This window comes from Oncorhynchus keta, unplaced genomic scaffold, assembly GCF_023373465.1.
Source record: "Oncorhynchus keta strain PuntledgeMale-10-30-2019 unplaced genomic scaffold, Oket_V2 Un_contig_27704_pilon_pilon, whole genome shotgun sequence".
NCBI classification, from domain to species: Eukaryota; Metazoa; Chordata; class Actinopteri; order Salmoniformes; family Salmonidae; genus Oncorhynchus; species Oncorhynchus keta.
Window position 1 is genome coordinate 1,898 of NW_026285659.1, and position 22,025 is coordinate 23,922.

The 22,025-nt window shown below is 46.5% G+C and overlaps 2 protein-coding genes across 2 annotated transcripts; both read right to left on the minus strand.

The window, feature by feature from the left end:
- Positions 1-2,409: 2,409 nt before the first annotated feature.
- Positions 2,410-11,030, minus strand: LOC127922926 (little elongation complex subunit 1-like). The gene is made up of 3 exons (XM_052506925.1): positions 10,773-11,030; positions 10,562-10,660; positions 2,410-3,098 (listed from the first exon to the last, which is right to left on the minus strand). The coding sequence occupies exons 1-3, from the start codon at positions 10,855-10,857 to the stop codon at positions 2,917-2,919; spliced, it is 366 nt and encodes a 121-aa protein (XP_052362885.1). The 5' UTR covers positions 10,858-11,030; the 3' UTR covers positions 2,410-2,916.
- A 6,697-nt stretch (positions 11,031-17,727) lies between these two features.
- Positions 17,728-18,309, minus strand: LOC118382635 (little elongation complex subunit 1; the record flags this gene model as incomplete). Its single annotated transcript, XM_052506926.1, has 2 exons — positions 17,728-17,946; positions 18,149-18,309. Coding segments are annotated over 2 exons (356 nt in total), but the record flags the coding sequence as incomplete, so codon positions are not given.
- Positions 18,310-22,025: the final 3,716 nt, after the last annotated feature.

Here is a 22,025-nt window from a genome sequence, read left to right on the forward strand (position 1 = left end):
ACGGAGCTCCTCTTCCTCCCGGGGAAGGACTGCCCGTTCCATGATCTCGCCATCACGGTTGACAACTCCATTGTGTCCTCCTCCCAGAGCGCTAAGAACCTTGGCGTGATCCTGGACAACACCCTGACGTTCTCAACTAACATCAAGGCGTGTCCCGTTCCTGTAGGTTCATGCTCTACAACATGGATACGACCCTGCCTCACACAGGAAGCGGCGCAGGTCCTAATCCAGGCACTTGTCATCTCCGTCTTGATGCTCGCTGTTGGCTGGGCTCCCTGCCTGTGCCATTAAACCCCTACAACTCATCCAGAACGCCGCAGCCCGTCTGGTGTTCAACCTTCCCCAAGTTCTCTCACGTCACCCCGCTCCTCCGCTCTCTCCACTGGCTTCCAGTTGCTCGCATCCGGATAAGACCATGGTGCTTGCCTACGGAGCTGTGAGGGGAACGGCACCTCAGTACCTCCAGGCTCTGATCAGGCCCTACACCCAAACAAGGGCACTGCGTTCATCCACCTCTGGCCTGCTCGCCTCCCTACCACTGAGGAATACAGTTGCTCAGCCCAGTCAAACTGTTGCTGCTCTGGCCCCCAATGGTGGAACAAACTCCTCACGACGCCAGGATGGATCAATCACCACCTTCCGGAGACACCTGAAACCCCACCTCTTGGAATACCTAGGATAGGGTAAGTAAGGGTAAGTAATCCTTCTCACCCCCCCCTAAAAAAAAAGATTTAGATGCAAGTGGCTGTTCCACTGGATGTCATAAGGTGTATGCACCAATTTGTAAGTCGCTCTGGATAAGAGCGTCTGCTAAATGACTTAAATGTAAATGTAAATGGCTGAATGATGGATAATGGATGAATGGATGATGGATAATGAATGCTGGATGGATGGCTGAATGATGGATAATGGATGATGGATAATGAATGCTGGATGGATGGCTGAATGATGGATAATGGATGAATGGATGATGGATAATGAATGCTGGATGGATGGCTGAATGATGGATAATGGATGAATGGATGGATGGCTGAATGATGGATAATGGATGAATGGATGCTTGTCAATATGGAGAAGTGGAACAGTCTTCCACGAGACGATAATTGAATCATATTATTAAACAATGTTTACCTCTTAGATTTTAATTTGTCAAATTAAATAGAAATAATAGGCTCTGTAACAGTGAACATTTACAAAACATTTACAAAAGTAAGAAGATATTGTACACAACATCATATTTACAAAGTCATGCTTAACATATAAAGAACCGTAACAGAAAACATCAAGGGGAACGTGATGCGTTAACCAGCAGATAAATAATATGGACATTAAAAGGAGTCCCAGAAGTTCAGTCCACAGCAGGGTTCAAGGTGTCAGATCTGAAAAGGTATGGATCGGTTAACAGTCAAATGGATGCTGCTTCACCTTGTCCTCTGATTGGCAACATACTTGGACCTAGGAAAATCCTTTCAGATCTGTACAAGTGGCAATGGAGCTAGGGGTTAGGAGCTAGAGATTAGGAGGGGTTAGGAGCTAGGGGTTAGGAGCTAGAGATTAGGAGCTAGGGATTAGGAGCTAGGGGTTAGGAGCTAGAGATTAGGAGCTAGGGATTAGGAGGGGTTAGGAGCTAGGGGTTAGGAGCTAGAGATTAGGAGCTAGGGATTAGGAGGGGTTAGGAGCTAGGGGTTAGGAGCTAGGGATTAGGAGGGGTTAGGAGCTAGGGGTTAGGAGCTAGGGATTAGGAGCTAGGGATTAGGAGCTAGGGATTAGGAGGGGTTAGGAGCTAGGGGTTAGGAGCTAGGGATTAGGAGCTAGGGATTAGGAGCTAGGGATTAGGGATTAGGAGGGGTTAGGAGCTATGGGTTAGGGGTGTGGAGGTGTTAAGGACTAGGGATTAGGAGGGGTTAGGGCTAGGGGTTAGGAGGGGTTAGGAGCTAGGGGTTAGGAGGGGTTAGGAGCTAGGGGTTAGGCGCTAGGGATTAGGAGGGTTAGGCGCTAGGGATTAGGAGGGGTTAGGGCTAGGGGTTAGGAGGGGTTAGGAGCTAGGAGGGGTTAGGTGCTAGGGATTAGGAGGGGTTAGGCGCTAGGGATTAGGAGGGGTTAGGAGCTATGGGTTAGGGGTGTGGAGGTGTTAAGGACTAGGGATTAGGAGCTAGGGGTGTGGGCTGCTAAAGACTAGGGATTAAGGAGCTAGGGGTTAGGGGTGTGGAGGTGTTAAGGACTAGGGGTTAAGGAGCTATGGGTGTGGAGGTGTTAAGGACTAGGGATTAGGAGCTAGGGGTGTGGAGGTGTTAGGACTAGGGGTTAGGAGCTATGGGTGTGGAGGTGTTGGGACTAGGGATTAGGACCTAGGGGTTAGGAGCTAAGGGTTAGGAGTGTGGAAGGCTTAAGGACTAGGGATTAGGAGCTAGTGGTTAGGGACTGGGGTTAGGGGCTAGGAGCTAAGGGTTAGGGGTGTGGAAGGTTTAAGGACTAGGGATTAGGAGCTAGTGGGTTAGGGGCTAGGGGTTAGGAGCTAGGGGTGTGGAGGGTTAAAGACTAGGGAATAGGAGCTACGTTTAAGGGACTAGGGGTTAGGAGCTATGGGTTAGGAGCTAGGGGTTAAAGACTAGGGAATAGGAGCTACGTTTAAGGGACTAGGGATTAGGAGTTAGGGGTTAAAGACTAGGGAATAGGAGCTACGTTTAAGGGACTAGGGGTTAGGAGCTATGGGTTAGGAGCTAGGGGTTAAAGACTAGGGAATAGGAGCTACGTTTAAGGGACTAGGGATTTGGAGCTAGGGGTTAGGAGCTAGGGGTTAAAGACTAGGGAATAGGAGCTACGTTTAAGGGACTAGGGAATAGGAGCTAGGGGTTAGGAGCTAGGGGTTAAAGACTAGGGAATAGGAGCTAGGGGTTAGGAGCTAGGTTTTAGGGACTAGGGTTTGATGTGTCGGCAGAGCGAGGCGATCTGTGTGATGCAGCTGGTGACAGCGGGGGGGACGGGTTGGGTGGTCTCTCCTCGCCATGACGCCAGCGCAGCCAGAGCCTCCTTGGGGTTGCTAGGCGACAGGTCGTAGACAGTGTAGACAGCTGCCAGCTGGACCTCCCAGGGAACACCTGGAAATGACATCACAGAGACTCATTGGTTGGTCATCTGTCCAATTCAGACACACAGATCTGTCCAGTCTCATCTGTAAAAACAAAACAAAAAGTAATTCTGCTCAGATGAGACTGGACAGATGTCTGCCCGGTCCTGTCTGCCTGGTTCCATCTGAGCAGAATTACTTTTTGTTTTTAGCAGAAGAGTTAGGGTTACAGGTACATACATCCCACCCAGATACTGAGGTTATCAGGAAACGAGGTATACAGCGCCTTCAGAAGGTATTCAGAACCTGGGGTTATCAGGGAAACGAGGGCGTAGAACCTGAGGTTATCAGGAAGCCTTCAGAAGGTAATCAGAACCTGAGGTTATCAGGAAACGAGGTGTACAGCGCCTTCAGAAGGTAATCAGAACCTGAGGTTATCAGGAAACGAGGTGTACAGCGCCTTCAGAAGGTATTCAGAACCTGAGGTTATCAGGAAACGAGGTGTACAGCGCCTTCAGAAGGTAATCAGAAACTGAGGTTATCAGGAAACAAGGTGTACAGCGCCTTCAGAAGGTATTCAGAACCTGAGGTTATCAGGAAGCCGGGCGTACAGCGCCGAAGGTAATCAGAACCTGAGGTTATCGGGAACGAGGTGTACAGCGCCTTCAGAAGGTATTCAGAACCTGAGGTTATCAGGAAACGAGGTGTACAGCGCCTTCCAGAAGGTATACAGCGCCTTCAGAAGGTATTCAGAACCTGAGGTTATCAGGAAACGAGGCGTACAGCGCCTTCAGAAGGTAATCAGAACCTGAGGTTATCAGGAAACGAGGGTGTACAGCGCCTTCAGAAGGTATTCAGAACCTGAGGTTATCAGGAAACGAGGTGTACAGCGCCTTCAGAAGGTAATCAGAACCCTGGACTTTTACATTTTATGTTTACAGCCTTATCCTAAAATGGATTCAATTAAATACAAATATCAGCAATCTACACACAATACCCCATAACGACAAAGCGAAAATAGGTTTAGACAATTAAAAATTAAATACCTTACTAAAAGTTTGGACACCTACTCAAACCTTCCAGAGTTTCTTTTATTTTTAAAATGTTCTATATTGTAGAATAATAGTAAAGACATTAAAACTATGAAATAAAACACATGGAATGATGTAGTAACCAAAAGAAAGTGATAAATAAAATATATTTTTATATTTGAGTATCTTCAAAGTAGCCACCCTTTGCCTTGACAGCTTTGCACAATCTTGGCAATCTCTCAACCAGCTTCACCTGGAATTATTTTCCAACAGTCTTGAATGAGTTCCCACATATGCTGAGCACTTGTTGGCTGCTTTCCATTCACTGGGCAGTCCAACTCATCCCAAACCATCTCAATTGGGTTGAGGTCAGGTGATTGTGAGCTCAGGTGCATCCGGTTTCCATTGATCATCCTTGAGATGTTCACACAACTTGATTGGAGTCCACCTGTTCAATTGATTGGACATGATTTGGAAAGGCCCACACCTGTCTATATGAGGTCCCACAGTTGACAGTGCACGTCGGAGCAAAAACCAAGCCATGAGGTTAAATAAAATTGTCCGTAGAGCTCCGAGACAGGATTGTGTCAAGGCACAGATCTGGAGAACAAACCAAAACATTTCAGAAGGTCCCCAAGAACACATTGGCCTCCATAATTCTTAAAATGGAAGAAGTTTTGAACCACCAAGACTCTTCCTAGAGCTGGCCCCCAGGCCAAACTGAGCAATCAGGGGAGAAGGGCCTTGGTCGGGGAGGTGACCAAGAACCCGATGGTGACTGACAGAGCTCCAGACTTACTCTGTGGAGATAGTAGAACCTTCCAGAAGGACAACCATCTCTGCAGCATTCCACCAATCAGGCCTTTATGGTAGAGCGGCCAGACGGAAGCCACTCCTCAATAAAAGGCACATTACAGCCCGCTCTGAGTTTGCCAAAGGCACCTAAGGACTCTGAGACCATGAGAAACAAGATTCTCTGGTCTGATGAAACCAATATGAATCACTTTGGCTTGAATGCCAAGCGTCACATCTGGAGAAACCTGGCAACATCTGCAGCATCATGCTGTGGGAATGTCTTTCAGAGGCAGGGACTGGGAGACTAGTCAGGATCGAGGTTCACCATCCAACAGGACAACGACCCTAAGCACACAGCCAAGACAATGCAGAAGTGGCTTCAGGACAAGTCTCTGAATGTCCTTGAGTGGCCAAGCAAGAGCCTGCACATCTCTGGAGAGACCTGAAAATAGCTGTGCATCCAACCTGAGAGAGCTTGAGAGGATCTGCAGAGAAGAATGGGAGAAACTCCCCAAATACAGGTGTGCCAAGCTTGTAGCGTCGTACCCAAGAAGTCTCAAGGCTGTAATCGCTGCCAAAGGTTCTTAAAGTACTGAGTAAAGGGTTTGAATACTGATGTAAATGTAATATTTCAGTTTTATTTTTATAAATTAACGTGTCTTAACCTTTTTTTGCTTCGTCATTATTGGGTATTGTGATGTCATTATGGGGTATCGTGATGTCATTATGGGGTATTGTGATGTCATTATGGGGCGTTGTGATGTCATTATGGGGCGTTGTGATGTCATTATGGGGTGTTGTGATGTCATTATGGGGTGTTGTGATGTCATTATGGGGTATTGTGATGTCATTATGGGGCGTTGTGATGTCATTATGGGGCATTGTGATGTCATTATGGGGCATTGTGATGTCATTATGGGGTATCGTGTGTAGATGATGAGGGGGAAAACAACAGTGTAATCCATTCAGAATAAGTCTGTAACAAAAGTCAAGGAATCTGACTACATTCCGCATGTCCCACGTCACAGAAGCGGTGGACTCCAATCAAGTTGTAAACGTAAACATTTTTTCTTCTAAATCAAAATGCATTTTTTTTGACAGAAATGCCTTCTGGAATATGTGAAGGTTCATGTGCCTTAATAACAAACTTGTATTCCATACATAGTCAGTTAAGAACAAATTCTTATTTTCAATGACGGCCTGGGAACAGTGGGTTAACTGCCTGTTCAGGGGCAGAACGACAGATTTGTACCTTGTCAGCTCAGGGGTTTGAACTTGCAACCTTCCGGTTACTAGTCCAACGCTACCCTGCCGCCCCAACATTACAACATGGATAGATGGACCATTTCAGAAGCTTTACAGTAGACGGTTACTAGTCCAACGCTACCCTGCCCCCCTCTACACTCTAACCACTAGGCTGCCCTACCACCTCTACACTCTAACCACTAGGCTACCCTGCCGCCTCTACACTCTAACCACTAGGCTACCCTACCACCTCTACACTCTAACCACTAGGCTACCCTGCCCCCTCTACACTCTAACCACTAGGCTACCCTACCACCTCTACACTCTAACCACTAGGCTACCCTGCCGCCTCTGCACTCTAACCACTAGGCTACCCTACCACCTCTACACTCTAACCACTAGGCTACCCTGCCGCCTCTACACTCTAACCACTAGGCTACCCTGCACCTCTGCACTCTAACCACTAGGCTGCCCTACCACCTCTACACTCTAACCACTAGGCTACCCTGCCGCCTCTACACTCTAACCACTAGGCTACCCTACCACCTCTACACTCTAACCACTAGGCTACCCTGCCCCTCTACACTATAACCACTAGGCTACCCTACCACCTCTACACTCTAACCACTAGGCTACCCTGCCGCCCTACACTCTAACCACTAGGCTACCCTACCACCTCTACACTCTAACCACTAGGCTACCCTGCCGCCCTACACTCTAACCACTAGGCTACCCTGCCGCCCCTACACTCTAACCACTAGGCTACCCTACCCCTCTACACTCTAACCACTAGGCTACCCTGCCGCCCCTACACTATAACCACTAGGCTACCCTGCCGCCCCTACCTCTAACCACTAGGCTACCCTGCCGCCTCTACACTCTAACCACTAGGATACCCTACCACCTCTACACTCTAACCACTAGGCTACCCTGCCGCCTCTACACTCTAACCACTAGGCTACCCTACCACCTCTACACTCTAACCACTAGGCTACCCTACCACCTCTACACTCCTAACCACTAGGCTACCCCTGCCACCTCTACACTCTAACCACTAGGCTACCGTGCCGCCTCTACACTCTAACCACTAGGCTACCCTACCACCTCTACACTCTAACCACTAGGCTACCCTGCCACCTCTGCACTCTAACCACTAGGCTACCCTGCCGCCTCTGCACTCTAACCACTAGGCTGCCCTACCACCTCTACACTCTAACCACTAGGCTACCCTGCCGCCCCCAACACTCTAACCACTAGGCTACCCCCTGCCGCCCTACACTCTAACCACTAGGCTACCCTACCACCTCTACACTCTAACCACTAGGCTACCCTGCCGCCTCTACACTCTAACCACTAGGCTACCCTGCCTCCTCTCCACTCTAACCACTAGGCTACCCTGCCCCTCTACACTCTAACCACTAGGCTACCCTACCACCTCTACACTCTAACCACTAGGCTACCCTGCCGCCTCTACACTCTCTAACCACTAGGCTACCCTGCCACCTCTACACTCTAACCACTAGGCTACCCTACCACCTCTACACTCTAACCACTAGGCTACCCTACCACCTCTACACTCTAACCACTAGGCTACCCTGCCGCCCAACACTCTAACCACTAGGCTACCCTGCCGCCCCTACACTCTAACCACTAGGCTACCCTGCCGCCCCAACACTCTAACCACTAGGCTACCCTGCCGCCCTACCTCTAACCACTAGGCTACCCTGCCGCCTCTACACTCTAACCACTAGGCTACCCTGCCGCCTCTACACTCTAACCACTAGGCTACCCTGCCGCCTCTACACTCTAACCACTAGGCTACCCTGCCGCCTCTACACTCTAACCACTAGGCTACCCTGCCGCCCCTACACTCTAACCACTAGGCTACCCTGCCACCTCTACACTCTAACCACCAGGCTACCCTGCCGCCCTACACTCTAACCACTAGGCTGCCCTGCCGCCCCAACACTCTAACCACTAGGCTACCCTGCCGCCCCTACACTCTAACCACTAGGCTACCCCCTGCCGCCCCAACACTCTAACCACTAGGCTACCCTGCCGCCCCTACACTCTAACCACTAGGCTACCCTGCCGCCTCTACACTCTAACCACTAGGCTACCCTGCCGCCTCTACACTCTAACCACTAGGCTACCCTGCCGCCTCTACACTCTAACCACTAGGCTACCCTACCACCTCTACACTCTAACCACTAGGCTACCCTGCCGCCCCAACACTCTAACCACTAGGCTACCCTGCCGCCCCTACACTCTAACCACTAGGCTACCCTGCCCCCTACACTCTAACCACTAGGCTACCCTACCACCTCTACACTCTAACCACTAGGCTACCCTGCCGCCTCTACACTCTAACCACTAGGCTACCCTGCCGCCTCTACACTCTAACCACTAGGCTACCCTACCGCCTCTACACTCTAACCACTAGGCTACCCTGCCGCCTCTACACTCTAACCACTAGGCTACCCTACCACCTCTACACTCTAACCACTAGGCTACCCTGCCGCCCCAACACTCTAACCACTAGGCTACCCTGCCGCCCCTACACTCTAACCACTAGGCTACCCTGCCACCTCTACACTCTAACCACTAGGCTACCCTGCCGCCCCAACACTCTAACCACTAGGCTACCCTGCCGCCCCTACACTCTAACCACTAGGCTACCCTGCCGCCCCTACACTCTAACCACTAGGCTACCCTGCCTCCTCTACCTCTAACCACTAGGCTACCCTGCCTCCTCTACACTCTAACCACTAGGCTACCCTGCCGCCCCTACACTCTAACCACTAGGCTACCCTGCCTCCCCTACACTCTAACCACTAGGCTACCCTGCCGCCCTACACTCTAACCACTAGGCTACCCTGCCGCCTCTACACTCTAACCACTAGGCTACCCTACCACCTCTACACTCTAACCACTAGGCTACCCTGCCGCCCCAACACTCTAACCACTAGACTACCCTGCCACCTCTACACTCTAACCACTAGGCTACCCTGCCGCCTCTACACTCTAACCACTAGGCTACCCTACCACCTCTACACTCTAACCACTAGGCTACCCTGCCGCCCCAACACTCTAACCACTAGACTACCCTGCCACCTCTACACTCTAACCACTAGGCTACCCTGCCGCCTCTACACTCTAACCACTAGGCTGCCCTGCCGCCTCTACACTCTAACCACTAGGCTACCCTACCACCTCTACACTCTAACCACTAGGCTACCCTACCACCTCTACACTCTAACCACTAGGCTACCCTGCCGCCTCTACACTCTAACCACTAGGCTACCCTACCACCTCTACACTCTAACCACTAGGCTACCCTACCACCACTACACCTAACCACTAGGCTGCCCCTGCCGCCCCAACACTCTAACCACTAGGCTACCCTGCCGCCCCTACACTCTAACCACTAGGCTACCCTGCCCCCCCCTACACTCTAACCACTAGGCTACCCTACCACCTCTACACTCTAACCACTAGGCTACCCTGCCGCCTCTACACTCTAACCACTAGGCTACCCTGCCGCCTCTACACTCTAACCACTAGGCTACCCTGCCGCCTCTACACTCTAACCACTAGGCTACCCAGCTGCCTCTACACTCTAACCACTAGGCTACCCTGCCTCCCTACACTCTAACCACTAGGCTACCCTGCCGCCCTACACTCTAACCACTAGGCTACCCTGCCTCCCTACACTCTAACCACTAGGCTACCCTGCCGCCCCTACACTCTAACCACTAGGCTACCCTGCCGCCCCTCCACTCTAACCACTAGGCTACCCTGCCGCCTCTACACTCTAACCACTAGGCTACCCTACCACCTCTACACTCTAACCACTAGGCTACCCTACCACCTCTACACTCTAACCACTAGGCTACCCTGCCACCTCTACACTCTAACCACTAGGCTACCCTACCACCTCTACACTCTAACCACTAGGCTACCCTACCACCTCTACACTCTAACCACTAGGCTACCCTGCCGCCCCTACACTCTAACCACTAGGCTACCCTGCCGCCTCTACACTCTAACCACTAGGCTACCCTACCACCTCTACACTCTAACCACTAGGCTACCCTGCCGCCTCTGCACTCTAACCACTAGGCTACCCTGCCGCCCCAACACTCTAACCACTAGGCTGCCCTGCCGCCCCAACACTCTAACCACTAGGCTACCCTGCCTCCTCTACACTCTAACCACTAGGCTACCCTGCCGCCCTACACTCTAACCACTAGGCTACCCTGCCCCCTCTACACTCTAACCACTAGGCTACCCTGCCTCCCCTACACTCTAACCACTAGGCTACCCTACCACCTCTACACTCTAACCACTAGGCTACCCTGCCGCCCCAACATTACAACATGGATAGATGGACCATTTCAGAAGCTTTACAGTAGACGGTTACCTTCTGACTGTCCGTGTCTGGCGAATGTGTTGATGACCCTGGCGATGTTCTTCACAGACGAGCCGTATCTCTCCTTTATTCCGAGCTGCCCGAGGCGCCCTAACGAGGAGGTTCTCATGGTTACACTTCATTGGTCAGTTCAAATTATATATATTGATTTATTAAAGTGTTGAATGAACAAAAATTCTACACAAACAAAAACAGCCCCCACCTATGAGTCTGAGGACCGCAGCCACAGTGATATCCTGGATGGGTGTTTTTCTTGGCCTGGGCTGGGTCACCCAGGAGTTCATCATCGGCCACAGCTCTGTACTTTAAACACCTCAGATTCACTGACTGATAAACACACTCCTACATACTGTATCTACTGTCTACAGTCTCATGTTGTCTCTGACTGATAAACACACTCCTACATACTGTATCTACTGTCTACAGTCTGTCATGTTGTCTCTGACTGATAAACACACTCCTACATACTGTATCTACTGTCTACAGTCTGTCATGTTGTCTCTGACTGATAAACACACTCCTACATACTGTATCTACTGTCTTCAGTCTGTCATGTTGTCTCTATCTGACTGATAAACACACTCCTACATACTGTATCTACTGTCTACAGTCTGTCATGTTGTCTCTGACTGATAAACACACTCCTACATACTGTATCTGCTGTCTACAGTCTGTCATGTTGTCTCTGACTGATAAACACACTCCCTACATACTGTATCTACTGTCTACAGTCTGTCATGTTGTCTCTATCTGACTGATAAACACACTCCTACATACTGTATCTACTGTCTACAGTCTCATGTTGTCTGACTGATAAACACACTCCTACATACTGTATCTACTGTCTACAGTCTCATGTTGTCTGACTGATAAACACACTCCTACATACTGTATCTACTGTCTACAGTCTCATGTTGTCTAACTGATAAACACACTCCTACATACTGTATCTACTGTCTACAGTCTCATGTTGTCTCTATCTGACTGATAAACACACTCCTACATACTGTATCTACTGTCTACAGTCTCATGTTGTCTGACTGATAAACACACTCCTACATACTGTATCTACTGTCTACAGTCTGTCATGTTGTCTCTATCTGACTGATAAACACACTCCTACATACTGTATCTACTGTCTACAGTCTGTCATGTTGTCTGACTGATAAACACACTCCTACATACTGTATCTACTGTCTACAGTCTGTCATGTTGTCTCTGACTGATAAACACACTCCTACATACTGTATCTACTGTCTACAGTCTGTCATGTTGTCTCTATCTGACTAATAAACACACTCCTACATACTGTATCTACTGTCTACAGTCTGTCATGTTGTCTCTGACTGATAAACACACTCCTACATACTGTATCTACTGTCTACAGTCTGTCATGTTGTCTCTGACTGATAAACACACTCCTACATACTGTATCTGCTGTCTACAGTCTGTCATGTTGTCTCTGACTGATAAACACACTCCTACATACTGTATCTACTGTCTACAGTCTGTCATGTTGTCTCTGACTGATAAACACACTCCTACATACTGTATCTACTGTCTACAGTCTGTCATGTTGTCTCTGACTGATAAACACACTCCTACATACTGTATCTACTGTCTACAGTCTGTCATGTTGTCTCTGACTGATAAACACACTCCTACATACTGTATCTACTGTCTTCAGTCTGTCATGTTGTCTCTGACTGATAAACACACTCCTACATACTGTATCTACTGTCTACAGTCTGTCATGTTGTCTCTATCTGACTGATAAACACACTCCTACATACTGTATCTACTGTCTACAGTCTGTCATGTTGTCTCTGACTGATAAACACACTCCTACATACTGTATCTACTGTCTACAGTCTGTCATGTTGTCTCTATCTGACTGATAAACACACTCCTACATACTGTATCTACTGTCTACAGTCTGTCATGTTGTCTCTGACTGATAAACACACTCCTACATACTGTATCTACTGTCTACAGTCTGTCATGTTGTCTCTGACTGATAAACACACTCCTACATACTGTATCTACTGTCTACAGTCTGTCATGTTGTCTCTGACTGATAAACACACTCCTACATACTGTATCTACTGTCTACAGTCTGTCATGTTGTCTCTGACTGATAAACACACTCCTACATACTGTATCTACTGTCTACAGTCTGTCATGTTGTCTCTGACTGATAAACACACTCCTACATACTGTATCTACTGTCTACAGTCTGTCATGTTGTCTCTGACTGATAAACACACTCCTACATACTGTATCTACTGTCTACAGTCTATCATGTTGTCTCTATCTGACTGATAAACACACTCCTACATACTGTATCTACTGTCTACAGTCTGTCATGTTGTCTCTATCTGACTGATAAACACACTCCTACATACTGTATCTACTGTCTTCAGTCTGTCATGTTGTCTCTATCTGACTGATAAACACACTCCTACATACTGTATCTACTGTCTACAGTCTGTCATGTTGTCTCTGACTGATAAACACACTCCTACATACTGTATCTACTGTCTACAGTCGGTCATGTTTCTCTATCTGACTGATAAACACACTCCTACATACTGTATCTACTGTCTACAGTCTGTCATGTTGTCTCTGACTGATAAACACACTCCTACATACTGTATCTACTGTCTACAGTCTGTCATGTTGTCTCTGACTGATAAACACACTCCTACATACTGTATCTACTGTCTACAGTCTGTCATGTTGTCTCTATCTGACTGATAAACACACTCCTACATACTGTATCTACTGTCTACAGTCTGTCATGTTGTCTCTATCTGACTGATAAACACACTCCTACATACTGTATCTACTGTCTACAGTCTGTCATGTTGTCTCTGACTGATAAACACACTCCTACATACTGTATCTACTGTCTACAGTCTGTCATGTTGTCTCTATCTGACTGATAAACACACTCCTACATACTGTATCTACTGTCTACAGTCTGTCATGTTGTCTCTATCTGACTGATAAACACACTCCTACATACTGTATCTACTGTCTACAGTCTGTCATGTTGTCTCTGACTGATAAACACACTCCTACATACTGTATCTACTGTCTACAGTCTGTCATGTTGTCTCTATCTGACTGATAAACACACTCCTACATACTGTATCTACTGTCTACAGTCTGTCATGTTGTCTCTATCTGACTGATAAACACACTCCTACATACTGTATCTACTGTCTACAGTCTGTCATGTTGTCTCTGACTGATAAACACACTCCTACATACTGTATCTACTGTCTACAGTCTGTCATGTTGTCTCTGACTGATAAACACACTCCTACATACTGTATCTACTGTCTACAGTCTGTCATGTTGTCTGACTGATAAACACACTCCTACATACTGTATCTACTGTCTACAGTCTGTCATGTTGTCTCTGACTGATAAACACACTCCTACATACTGTATCTACTGTCTACAGTCGGTCATGTTGTCTGACTGATAAACACACTCCTACATACTGTATCTACTGTCTACAGTCTGTCATGTTGTCTCTGACTGATAAACACACTCCTACATACTGTATCTACTGTCTACAGTCTGTCATGTTGTCTCTGACTGATAAACACACTCCTACATACTGTATCTACTGTCTACAGTCTGTCATGTTGTCTCTGACTGATAAACACACTCCTACATACTGTATCTACTGTCTACAGTCTGTCATGTTGTCTCTGACTGATAAACACACTCCTACATACTGTATCTACTGTCTACAGTCTGTCATGTTGTCTCTATCTGACTGATAAACACACTCCTACATACTGTATCTACTGTCTACAGTCTGTCATGTTGTCTCTGACTGATAAACACACTCCTACATACTGTATCTACTGTCTACAGTCTGTCATGTTGTCTCTATCTGACTGATAAACACACCTACATACTGTATCTACTGTCTACAGTCTGTCATGTTGTCTCTATCTGACTGATAAACACACTCCTACATACTGTATCTACTGTCTACAGTCTGTCATGTTGTCTCTGACTGATAAACACACTCCTACATACTGTATCTACTGTCTACAGTCTGTCATGTTGTCTCTATCTGACTGATAAACACACTCCTACATACTGTATCTACTGTCTACAGTCTGTCATGTTGTCTCTGACTGATGAACACACTCCTACATACTGTATCTACTGTCTACAGTCTGTCATGTTGTCTCTATCTGACTGATAAACACACTCCTACATACTGTATCTACTGTCTTCAGTCTGTCATGTTGTCTCTATCTGACTGATAAACACACTCCTACATACTGTATCTACTGTCTACAGTCTGTCATGTTGTCTCTGACTGATAAACACACTCCTACATACTGTATCTACTGTCTACAGTCTGTCATGTTGTCTGACTGATAAACACACTCCTACATACTGTATCTACTGTCTACAGTCTGTCATGTTGTCTCTATCTGACTGATAAACACACTCCTACATACTGTATCTACTGTCTACAGTCTGTCATGTTGTCTCTATCTGACTGATAAACACACTCCTACATACTGTATCTACTGTCTACAGTCTGTCATGTTGTCTCTATCTGACTGATAAACACACTCCTACATACTGTATCTACTGTCTACAGTCTGTCATGTTGTCTCTGACTGATAAACACACTCCTACATACTGTATCTACTGTCTACAGTCTGTCATGTTGTCTCTATCTGACTGATAAACACACTCCTACATACTGTATCTACTGTCTACAGTCTGTCATGTTGTCTCTATCTGACTGATAAACACACTCCTACATACTGTATCTACTGTCTACAGTCTGTCATGTTGTCTCTGACTGATAAACACACTCCTACATACTGTATCTACTGTCTACAGTCTGTCATGTTGTCTCTATCTGACTGATAAACACACTCCTACATACTGTATCTACTGTCTACAGTCTGTCATGTTGTCTCTATCTGACTGATAAACACACTCCTACATACTGTATCTACTGTCTACAGTCTGTCATGTTGTCTCTGACTGATAAACACACTCCTACATACTGTATCTACTGTCTACAGTCTGTCATGTTGTCTCTGACTGATAAACACACTCCTACATACTGTATCTACTGTCTACAGTCTGTCATGTTGTCTGACTGATAAACACACTCCTACATACTGTATCTACTGTCTACAGTCTGTCATGTTGTCTCTGACTGATAAACACACTCCTACATACTGTATCTACTGTCTACAGTCGGTCATGTTGTCTGACTGATAAACACACTCCTACATACTGTATCTACTGTCTACAGTCTGTCATGTTGTCTCTGACTGATAAACACACTCCTACATACTGTATCTACTGTCTACAGTCTGTCATGTTGTCTATCTGACTGATAAACACACTCCTACATACTGTATCTACTGTCTACAGTCTGTCATGTTGTCTCTGACTGATAAACACACTCCTACATACTGTATCTACTGTCTACAGTCTGTCATGTTGTCTCTGACTGATAAACACACTCCTACATACTGTATCTACTGTCTACAGTCTGTCATGTTGTCTCTGACTGATAAACACACTCCTACATACTGTATCTACTGTCTACAGTCTGTCATGTTGTCTCTGACTGATAAACACACTCCTACATACTGTATCTACTGTCTACAGTCTGTCATGTTGTCTGACTGATAAACACACTCCTACATGCTGTATCTACTGTCTACAGTCGGTCATGTTGTCTCTGACTGATAAATACACTCCTACATACTGTATCTACTGTCTACAGTCGGTCATGTTGTCTCTATCTCCACTGACTGATATGGTGATGAATACAGGTTTTGGCTGAAAGTTTTCTAGCTAGCTAGAATACATTATCTAACTGGCCGAGTTAGCTACATACATTATCTAACTGGCCGAGTTAGCTACATACATTATCTAACTGGCCGAGTTAGCTACATACATTATCTAACTGGCCGAGTTAGCTACATACATTATCTAACTGGCCGAGTTAGTATTGATATCTAACTGATAGCTAACATTATCTAACTGGCGAGTTAGCTACATACATTATCTAACTGGCCGAGTTAGCTACATACATTATCTAACTGTTAGCTACATACATTATCTAACTGGCGAGTTAGCTACATACATTATCTAACTGGCTAGAGTTAGCTACATATTATCTAACTGGCTGATAAGTTAGCTACATACATTATCTAACTGTCTACAGTTAGTCATTATCTAACTGGCGAGTTAGCTACAACATTATCTAACTGGCCGAGTTAGCTACATACATTATCTAACTGGCGAGTACATACATTACCTAACTGTCGAGTTAGTACATACATTATCTAACTGGCGAGTTAGCATACATTATCTAACTGGCGAGTTAGTTACATACATTATCTAACTGGCCGAGTTAGTTACATACATTATCTAACTGGCCGAGTTAGCTACATACATTATCTAACTGGCCGAGTTAGCTACATACATTATCTAACTGGCCGAGTTAGCTACATACATTATCTAACTGGCCGAGTTAGCTACATACATTATCTAACTGGCCGAGTTAGCTACATACATTATCTAACTGGCCGAGTTAGCTACATACATTATCTAACTGGCCGAGTTAGCTACATACATTACCTAACTGGCCGAGTTAGCTACATACATTATCTAACTGGCCGAGTTAGCTACATACATTATCTAACTGGCCGAGTTAGCTACATACATTATCTAACTGGCCGAGTTAGCTACATACATTATCTAACTGGCCGAGTTAGCTACATACATTATCTAACTGGCTGAGTTAGCTACATACATTATCTAACTGGATGAGTTAGCTACATACATTATCTAACTGGCTGAGTTAGCTACATACATTATCTAACTGGCCGAGTTAGCTACATACATTATCTAACCATCTTCAACGCTGCACAAAATCATTTTTAGGACGCCCCCCCCCCCACATGCTGTCTAGCTAGATTAATATTGTTTTAGGTCCCCCCCCCTCCCCACGCTGTCTAGCTACATTAATATTTATCTGGACGGTCATAATGACATTAAAAGAGTTTACTAAATGTATGCATCTGGTTTTGTCTGCATTGTTTTGTTAGCTGGTGAATTTCAGTCCAGCTGTGGCAGTCAACAACAACCAATAGCAGGTCTGCTTTCTACCTCAGTAGGTTGTCATGGGTCCACTTCCAGTGTGTGTGAGAGCAGAGCAGCTCCAGGGCGAAGACGTGTTGCCAGGCAACGGGGTTCAGGTCCCGTCCCTGTCGCGGGTGTTTCTGGAAGGTCATCTCAGCTGCAGCTCTGACGGACGTCAACGTGCGGGACACCAACTGATCCACGTCACTCGGAGGACTCTGGGGACACAGACATGGCATGAAGTCCAAACAGATGTTACGCCAAGCTTCACAATACGCAAACAGGAAATTGCCTTCTCAGCGACGGGAATACTGACAACTCTTCCCTCTGTTGATTGACTAAAAGGCGGAGACCAATAGACAACAGTCGATCCATAAAACCTGTTCATGACCACAGACCAAGATTACAGAGATGCCATACCGTCTCCCATCCCAGGTAAGCAGTTAGGCAGTGGAGCACCTCTCCGTGAGCTTTGACCTTGGTGACCGTGTGGATGGCCTGGCACACTACAGTCCTGCAGGAGAACACATTGGGCCATGTGGTCACCTGAACAGAACCAGCTTCAGCTGACTCAGGGAAATCTGGGGAAAAAACAACAGAAACAATGTCAACACCAGTCAACTCAAGCTGAAGTCACGGGGACGCCAGTCAACTCAAGCTGAAGTCACGATGACGCCAGTCAACTCAAACAGTCACGTGAAGTTGCCTTCACGTGCGCCAGTCAACTCAAGCTGCAGTCACGTGACGCCAGTCAACTCAAGCTGCAGTCACGTGACGCCAGTCAACTCAAGCTGCAGTCACGTGACGCCAGTCAACTCAAGCTGAAGTCACGTGACGCCAGTCCCAACTAAGCAGTTAGTCACGTGGACGCCAGTCAACTGAGCTTTGATGTCACGTGGACGCCAGTCAACTCAAGCCGTGAGTCACATTGACGCCATGTGGTCACTCAAGCCAGAACCAGCGTGGCGCCAGTCAACTCAAGCCGTGCAGTCGTGACGAAAAGTCAACAGAAACGTGCAGTCACACCAGTCAACTCAAGCTGAAGTCACGTGACGCCAGTCAACTCAAGCTGAAGTCACGTGACGCCAGTCAACTCAAGCTGAAGTCACGTGACGCCAGTCAACTCAAGCTGCAGTCACGTGACGCCAGTCAACTCAAGCTGCAGTCACGTGACGCCAGTCAACTCAAGCTGCAGTCACGTGACGCCAGTCAACTCAAGCTGCAGTCACGTGACGCCAGTCAACTCAAGCCGTGAAGTCACGTGACGCCAGTCAACTCAAGCCGTGATGTCACGTGACGCCAGTCAACTCAAGCCGTGATGTCACGTGACGCCAGTCAACTCAAGCCGTGATGTCACGTGACGCCCATTCAATGAAGCCATGTTACCTTCTCTAAGGATACTGTAGACCAGGATGTGCTACCTTCTCTAAGGACACTGTAGGCCAGGATGTGTTACCTTCTCTAAGGACGCCATAGGCCAGGATGTGTTACCTTCTCTAAGGATGCTGTGACGCCAGGACTAGCCGTGCTCTGTCCCAGTCCCTCCTCTGTCGGCACAGTCAGTGTAGACTCTAACCAGAGCCTGGAGGTGAGACCCAGGCAGCTCAGCCTCTCAGTCTTCAGCTTAGTCAGCATCACCGACATCAGATCATCTGCCAGAGGCTGTGAAGTCACAGGACAGCCATGTACCAAGCTATTCACAGGAAGCCATGTACCAATGATTCACTGTAGACCAGGATTCTACTAAGGACAGCCATGTACCAATGATTCACAGGACAAGGCCATGTACTCTAAGGATTCACAGGACAGCTCTGTACCAATGATTCTGTCGGACAGCCATGTACCAGAGCCTGGAGGTTCACAGGACAGCCATGTACCAACGTCTTCACAGGACAGCCATGTACCAATGATTCATCAGTACCAGAGGCTGACAATTCACAGGACAGCCATGTACCAATGATTCACAGGACAACCATGTACCAACGATTCACAGGACAGCCATGTACCAATGATTCACAGGACAGCCATGTACCAATGATTCACAGGACAGCCATGTACCAATGATTCACAGGACAGCCATGTACCAATGATTCACAGGACAGCCATGTACCAATGATTCACAGGACAGCCATGTACCAATGATTCACAGGACAGCCATGTACCAATGATTCACAGGACAACCATGTACCGATGATTCACAGGACAGCCATGTACCAATGATTCACAGTACCAACGATTCACAGGACAGCCATGTACCAATGATTCACAGGACAACCATGTACCAATGATTCACAGGACAACCATGTAAGAGGTGTTACCGTCTACAAATTAAAGGGATACTTTAGGATCTCTGCTAGCAGATACCATAGACTCCTAGTCATTATGCTAACGCTAGTTAGCAACTACGTTCAAACTGCACGGAGACATAAAAATGGTATCCACGAGTTCATCTGACTCTGGGGAAGTCGATAAAGGGTCTCATTGACAAAATCCAGAATAGAGAGGTCGACCGATTAAAATCGGAATGGCCGATTAATTATCATTTATACCTTTATTTAACCAGGCAAGTCAGTTAAGAACACATTCTTATTTTCAATGACGGCCTGGGAACGGTGGGATAACTGCCTCGTTCAGGGGCAGAACGACAGATTTTCACCTTGTCAGCTCAGGGGATCCAATCTTGCAACCTTACAGTTAACTAGTCCAACGCTCTAACCACCTGCCTCTCATTGCACTCCACGAGGAGCCTGCCTGTTACGCGAATGCAGTAAGCCAAGGTAAGTTGCAAGCTAGCATTAAACTTATTTTATAAAAAACAATCAACCATAATCACTAGTTAACTTCTTGCGTGGAGCCATGCCGGATCCGGTAGCGTAATCATAGCCTCAAGCTCAATACCATAACGCAACGTTAACTATTCATGAAAATCGCAAATGAAATGAAATGAATATGCTAGCTCTCAAGCTTAGCCTTTTGTTAACAACACTGTCATCTCAGATTTTCAAAAATATGCTTCTCAAGCATAGCAAACTAGCATTTGTGTAACAGTACTGATAGCTAGCGTAGCATTTAGCGTTAGCATCAGCAGGAAACATTTTCACAAAAACCAGCAAAAACATTCAAATAAATAATTTACCTTTGAAGAACTTTGGATGTTTTCAATGAGGAGATTCTCAGTTAGATAGCAAATGTTCAGTTTTTCCTGAAAGATTTTTTGTGCAGGAGAAATCGGTCCGTTTGGTGCGTCACGTTTGGCTACTAAAAAAACAACGAAAATTCAGTTATCCAAACGCCAAACTTTTTCCAAATTAACTCCATAATATCGACTGAAACATGGCAAACGTTGTTTAGAACCAATCCTCAAGGTGTTTTTCACATATCTCTTCAATGATGCACACTTCCAGGAACGATACTTCTCTGTCTGTGTCGCATGGTAAAATCATTGCCACTGAGAGTTACGCACCAACGTAGACAAAGGACACCGGACGGGCCCCTGGAAAATGTAGTCTCTTATGGCCAATCTTCCAATGATATGCCTACAAATACGTCACAATACAATGCTGCAGACATCTTGGAGGAACGGCAGAGGGCATACGCTCATTCACAGCCATATAAGTTCACAGCCATATAAGTAGCGAACGGGAAACAGAGCCTCAAAAATCCTGCTCATTTCCGGTTTGAAGTTGCATCTTGGTTTCGCCTGTAAGATCAGTTCTGGGGCACCCACAGATAATATCTTTGCAGTTTTGAAAACGTCAGATTGTTTTCTTTCCAAAGCTGGCAATTATATGCATAGTCGAGCATCTTTTTGTGACAAAATATTGCGCTTAAAACGGGCACGTTTTTTTTAATCCAATAATGAAATAGCGCCCCCCTAGCTTCAACTGGTTAACTACACATGGTTGATGATATTACTAGATATTATCTAGCGTGTCCTGCGTTGCATATAATCTGACTGAGCATACAATCATACAAGCATCTAAGTATCTGACTGAGCGGTGGTAGGCAGAAGCAGGCGCGTAAACATTAATTCAAACAGAACTTTCGTGCGTTTTGCCAGCAGCTCTTCGTTGTGCGTCAAGCATTGCGCTGTTTATGACTTCAAGCCTATCAACTCCCGAGATGAGGCTGGTGTAACCGAAGTGAAATGGCTAGCTAGTTAGCGCACGCTAATAGCGTTTCAAACATCATTCGCTCTGAGCCTTCTAGTAGTTGTTTCCCTTGCTAGCAAATTTTTCTTAGCCAAACGTGATTAACAAAACGGAGCTATTTCTCTTACACAAATAATCTTTTGAAA